At 37.2% G+C, this 6,188-nt stretch overlaps 1 protein-coding gene and 1 long non-coding RNA gene across 2 annotated transcripts; both read left to right on the forward strand.

The window, feature by feature from the left end:
- Positions 1 to 249: 249 nt before the first annotated feature.
- Positions 250 to 1,500, forward strand: LOC111396465 (paired amphipathic helix protein Sin3-like 2). The gene has a single exon (XM_023022897.1). The coding sequence runs from the start codon at positions 427 to 429 to the stop codon at positions 1,393 to 1,395; it is 969 nt and encodes a 322-aa protein (XP_022878665.1). The 5' UTR covers positions 250 to 426; the 3' UTR covers positions 1,396 to 1,500.
- A 3,974-nt stretch (positions 1,501 to 5,474) lies between these two features.
- Positions 5,475 to 5,832, forward strand: LOC111396467. The gene is made up of 2 exons (XR_002703006.1): positions 5,475 to 5,559; positions 5,721 to 5,832. It is a non-coding gene; the product is annotated as an uncharacterized LOC111396467 (long non-coding RNA).
- Positions 5,833 to 6,188: the final 356 nt, after the last annotated feature.

Here is a 6,188-nt window from a genome sequence, read left to right on the forward strand (position 1 = left end):
CCCCCTCCCCCTTTCTTCTCATCTTTTAATTAAAATTAAGTATAAAAATGATTTTACCTCTAAAAGTCTAGATATTTGAAACTTAAATACCAAATTTATATAAAACTGAATACAGGGATGACAATCTCCAACCACATTGGTAAATCAGGGTACGGAAGGGAGTATGTTCACTACCCCGTCTCTTATTATTTTATTATATGCAGTATTAATATAATAAAAAAAAAGTAATGTTAGAAAAATAAATAAATAAGTAAATGGAGGAAACGTCGAAAATGGGGATATATTAGTTCGAACCTGATTTTATCTTGTTGCCTTATTCAATTAGAACTCGACTTCATAAATTCCTATATATGTCTGAATATGGCAAATTCCGATTACAAATTATATTTTCTGTTCATGTCATTGCTATTCCTTTATTGAGAAATTATGGCGTTTAAACCGAATTTCGACAATGCCCTGTCGTTCGTTGATATTGTGAAGCAACGGTTTCACGATCAAGAAAGCATTTATCAAGAGTTTCGTTATCTTTGTGAAAGGTTCAGAAGAGAATTTACAGAGCCAGAAAGTGTCATTTCACAGGTGAAGAACTTGTTCAGCGGTCATCCGGATTTGATTTCACAATTCCTCAATTTTGTGCCGAAGATTTTACGGAGGGACAAAGATACTGCTGCTGCTTCTGCTTCTGCTTCAACAACGTCAAGAAATTCATCCGATGAGGTTGGAAGGGAAAAAACAAAATCCTGTATTGAATTTGTGAATTGGGTTGCGGAAACATTGCAGGATGATTACAAGTTTAAATCGTTTCTTGATGCTGTTAATGGTTTTCGGAAATACAAGGACATTGATCGGGTTCGTGAGAGGGTTTCTGTTATATTCAAGGATCACCCGGAATTGGATATTGAGTTTTCCAGGTTTTTACTGGATGCTGTGCTGCAGCAGATAACTGAATGTGAAGAAGTCCTGTTCGATTGTGAGGAAAAAATGTATGAATTTGACATGAAGTATCATTCTTTGAAATCAAATATGGAGGCCGTGGATCAAATGGCAGAGGAACTGAAAAGAAATCAGAACGAATCGACCTCCATTGAAGATTACCTAGCCACCGTAAAGTCGCGTCTGAATAAAAAGTACATGAAGCTTAATAAGGACCGCGAAAGGTCCAAGATTAAGTGCGCAAGAAATACGAAAGAAACCCATGAAAAGATAAACAATCATATGGTTTCTGTCAAGAAAGCAAGTGCAAGTGCAAGTGCAAAGAGGTCGAGCCCAGAATCAACACTTAAGGTTGAAGACAACAAGGAGAATACTTCCTCGGAGAACAAGGCGAATCCAAGATCCGATCTTGAGCAAGTTCATAGGGTTAAAAGAGTCAGAATAAAATATTCTATGGGATGATCGTAAGAATTTATCTGTCAATGAATTGTGTGAGATATTCGATCTGTTATTGCACATTGTTAATGCAATTGTATACAACACATTCTTGTGCAAATTGTACTTTATGATTTGTTCTAAGATAGTATTGTATTAAATTCTTTATTATCCTTTATGTTCTTGTCTTGTCTTTCTTGTTTTTAATCAGTCTCATTTCACATCTCTAAGTCATCATACTTATGCTGTAAGAGAGGAAGACATAAAAAAAAAAAATCTCCAGCTTCTCCAGTTGTAGTTGAGATACTGCTACACGCGAAAGACTCTCTCTCCAAGGCTTTGTGTTAATCCTTCGGACCGGACCGGACCAGAAGATAGCAACCTGCTATCCTCTTAAGGTTTAATATTTTTCTTGGCATGTAAACCACATAATGAGCTGGAAAAGAATCATAGTAATTTGCTTAATTTTAGCTTTCCGGTCCATGGATTAAGTATCTACCAAACTCCATCTTCCCCATATAAATATCAACCAGACAACCCTCAGCTCGGATCTAGCATAAATTTGTTAACTGAAATAACTTATATAAATGAGATAAAGATTAGGGTATATTTGGAGGAATTTTCTACGTTTTTCTCGTATAAATAAATTGATAATTGTGAAGGAATGTGTTGAATTTCCAGTCTTGGATCCATTAATATTCATTAGGAACCTTTAAAAGTGGCCTTGCTCAAATCCACCTTTACCAAGAAAAACTACTTGATGAAAAATAATTTGTAATTTCTTTCAGTTGTTCCAGAGTGAAAATCTGAAGATTTGATCCCATCACAAGTAGAATCACTTATATCAGCAATTGATATCCTTTTGACAGAATCTTTTTTGAAAATTTTATGATGACTCCGGCTCTTCACCTAGTACAAAGATGTGGATTTTGTTTCGTGGCCTAGATTCACAAAAAGTTTTCCATGGCAAAGAAAGCAAATGAATAAAAGAGACTTCAATGCAAAAGAATGCAAAAGGTAACTTCTCCCTACTCAAATCTCTCTTAGCCCATGTTTGATTTCATTAAAACGTTGAAATTTAATTGTAATCATGATAAGAATCAAGAATCGCAAAGTAATAAATTGAATTCATACATGCGGAAACCATTGTTAATATGAATAATAGCAACTAGATTTTCCCCTCCTCATTCCTCATAAAGTAAAACAATATGGAGAGAAGAAGGGACCTAACATTTATATAAAAAATTATCAAACCATCACATTACGACTTAAACTTTAATTAGGATTTACATATATTTTCGACCCACATACTTAAAATTACCACATCATATTAAATACAATTTGTAAAGTATAAAAGGTTCAATTGATAACTTAATAAATTTGGCCCAATCACAAATATCATTATGAACTATAAATCTAAGTGGAAATTATAGAATTCCCGACATTTGGAGATCACTGTGCAAGATTCAGCCATCGAAATTGTTTATGCAAATCTCAGGTTTTAATTTAATTATTATATATTTAAATATAAAATTATAATTTAGTTTTCCAACGATATGTATTGCAACTGCTGTGTTCCCTTAAATATCGCAATTTGAATTGTAATTATAATAACTTCCATAATAAACCATTTCATATATCTCTCACTCACTTGCTCCCAATCTCTCAATCCTCTACACGGTTCCTCTCAAGTGTGCCGGAATTTCGCTTTTTCATCTATCTCCCACTATCTCAATCGTCTACACCGCTCATTGATCTCACTTCCGGCAACTTAGAATACAAGCCACATCCGGCCACATCAAGCAGTGAATAATACTCTCCGCCGTTTTCACCCAAATCTCTGTGGACATCTGAAATGGAGAAATCGAAGGCCGCGAAGTTGGTAATCAATGTGGAAGATACGTCCGAACGTAGAAGCAAGAGGAAATCCGTGGTTAGCCCCAAAAAAACACCACCTAATAAGCAACCGGCATCTCTGACCGCGAAGAAAATGCGCTCGAAAAAGGTAATTATAATTTTAGTTGTTAGTTATTATGTTTTTATTGGCAAACATGGTGATAGAATTCATGGATTAGAAGCATTGAAGTCTTAGGTAATTTTCCCTCATTTAATCGGCCCTAATCGTTGGATTAGGGTTCTTGGTACCAATATTGAGTGTGACCTATGACCTAGATGTCGCTTAATTACATAATAAAAATTATGTCTATGACCTCGCCATTATGAATATGTGACCTAGATGTCGATGTGTGACCAAGGGAGCTATGAATGTGTGGCCTCTAATGACATTGCTAATGATTCAACTGATTGTTGCATGTGAGACAAGATGTCAAACTGTGACTGTTGCTTAAATAGCACCACAAACAAAGTATATAGGAACGTACGTCATTTGTCAATTGATCAATTGTCTGTGACCTCGCCATTATCTATATGTGACCAAGATCTCAATGTGTGACCTGAATGTTGACATCTCAACTGATTGTTGCATGTGGCCTGATTGTTGACAGTATTTATTTATACATCTGTGACCGTACGCATTATGAACAACGATGCCTACATTTGACTAATATGTCAAATGTGACTGTGGCTTACATGGTTTGTGGCTTGAATGCACAACAAAATGTATGCCAGTAATTGTTTTGTATCATGATTTGAATATAGAACATGATAGTCATGGCATGTGACCTACGTGACCTCATTCAGTTGTATATAGAACATGATACTCGTGGCATGTGACCATGATAATCGTCTGTGACTAAGTTCTGTTGTAGCATTACACATGCCTGTGACCATATTATTTCTGGTTATACAACAATGTTAATCTATCTGTAGCCAGAGTACACAGTTGCATACATCTAATTGTGTGTGATTTCCCTACATTTATGGAACAATGGGTCTTTCTAAACAATTTTGTGCAGGATTGGCAATATATCATACCGAAGGAACGATGGTTCCCAGGCAAGATTACAACATCAGTCAGCAAGGGTGTACTTTCAAGTATCCAATCAAAATTATCTGACCGACAGAAGCTCATTATGAAGGGAACATGCTTTGCCCATTTTCTCGACTGCCATGAAATTGTGGTACAACCGCAATTAATTCACTACTTCCTCTTGCGGCAGGTCCAACAACCTAATCCTACAGAGTTGTGGTTTTTAGTTGCTGGGCGTTATGTTAGATTCTCTATATCTGAGTTTTGCATAGTCACGGGGCTGAGATGTTCTGGCGATAGTGACACGGGCATTTTTGAAAGTAGACAGTCACAACTGAAGAATAAGTACTTTTCCCAAGTCGATATCGTGACACATGAAGATGTGAAGTCCACATTCACATCTGCTTGCCAAATGCCTGATCTGGATCTTGTTGAAACTCTCCCGGATCATGATGGCACTCATTGGTATCCTGTACTTCATTACTGCATACTTATTTCCTAGAGATTATAAGAAAGTGGTTGACCATTACTTGTTCACGCTTGTTGAGGATTTCCCCGTGCTGAACAGTTTTCCATGGGGAAAGTTACTGTTTGAGATTACTTTGAGTTCTTTAAAAGATGCATTGAGTCGACAAACCGCACATCATAGGCTACGAGGTATGTTGGTAGCCTTTCAAGCATGGATCTACGAAACCTTCCCTGACCTAGATGAAGTTATTGTCACAGGGTATTGAGGACGCACCCTCGAATCAATAACTGGAATGCAAACGAGCAACCTTCTGCATCTAAGTTGGAGGAGCTAGGCTGCTTCAATAAGGCTAATGTAATGTTTCAGTAATCCATATTCTTCTGATAGTGGAACATGTGGTAAATTTATTGGTTCTCTAATCTTTTACTGTAATGCAATGCAGATTGAAATATGTGACCTGAAGCCTACTGAAATTGAAATGGCAATGCCATACATGGATGGCATGCAGCATAACAAAATAATTCAACCAGAGTCTTCTCAGAGCAGCCGTCGAAAGGAAAGCAGGAAGGGAAAGTCTGTTGATCCTTCACACATGAGTGAGAAATCAGTGCCTTTGGTAACGGACACTGGTGTTAGAAAGGCTCACATTACAAATGACGATGACGATTTTGTGGATCCTCCACGATGATGTGAGGGGCTATCCCATCAAGAAACACCCCGTGCTGATGAAGGCCCTTCAGGTCCCCCACTTTCTCCAAATGAAGAACAACATCATGGGATCCAAGGGAGTGCTGTAAGATTATTTTTATTTCTGTTCAATTGTTTTCAAATTGTGGTCACAGTTCACATAGTACTAGTCACAGTTCACTTAGTACTGGTCACAGTTCAATTCTCATGGTCACAGACATCTTTTATAAGGTCACATTTAACTATTTATCTTAATCATGTTTACAGGTGCTTCACGATTTGAATGCGCAACTTTCAGAACTTAAGTCACAGAATAAAGTATTAACCGTGGAGATGGACGCCATCAAGTCACAGATGTCGAGCCTCAACTCTGATCAGGCAAAAAAGATGTCTGAAATCATCCTAATACAAGGACAGTTAAAACATGACATGATCGAGATTAGGACGAACATGCAATTCCTGTCTGAATCCGTGACTGCAATGATCTCAAGCTCCATGGATGAGATATTAAGGCGATTCAATGATAGGAAAGGTTGTCCAGTTAATGAATATGAAGACACGGAAGCTGCTGTCGAAGGATTCGAGAAGATCGACGAGGTAGGTACATGATATGTTCAATCTATCTATCACTGAACATAGTTACAGATTTTATGTCTGAAATTCTCCAATTTCACATACAGGTAGAAAAATTGCAACCTGTTGTCGACAGGAAAGGGAAGGGGAAGGTCGACCCAA

This window comes from Olea europaea, chromosome 6, assembly GCF_002742605.1.
Source record: "Olea europaea var. sylvestris chromosome 6, O_europaea_v1, whole genome shotgun sequence".
In the NCBI taxonomy this organism is placed as follows: Eukaryota; Viridiplantae; Streptophyta; class Magnoliopsida; order Lamiales; family Oleaceae; genus Olea; species Olea europaea.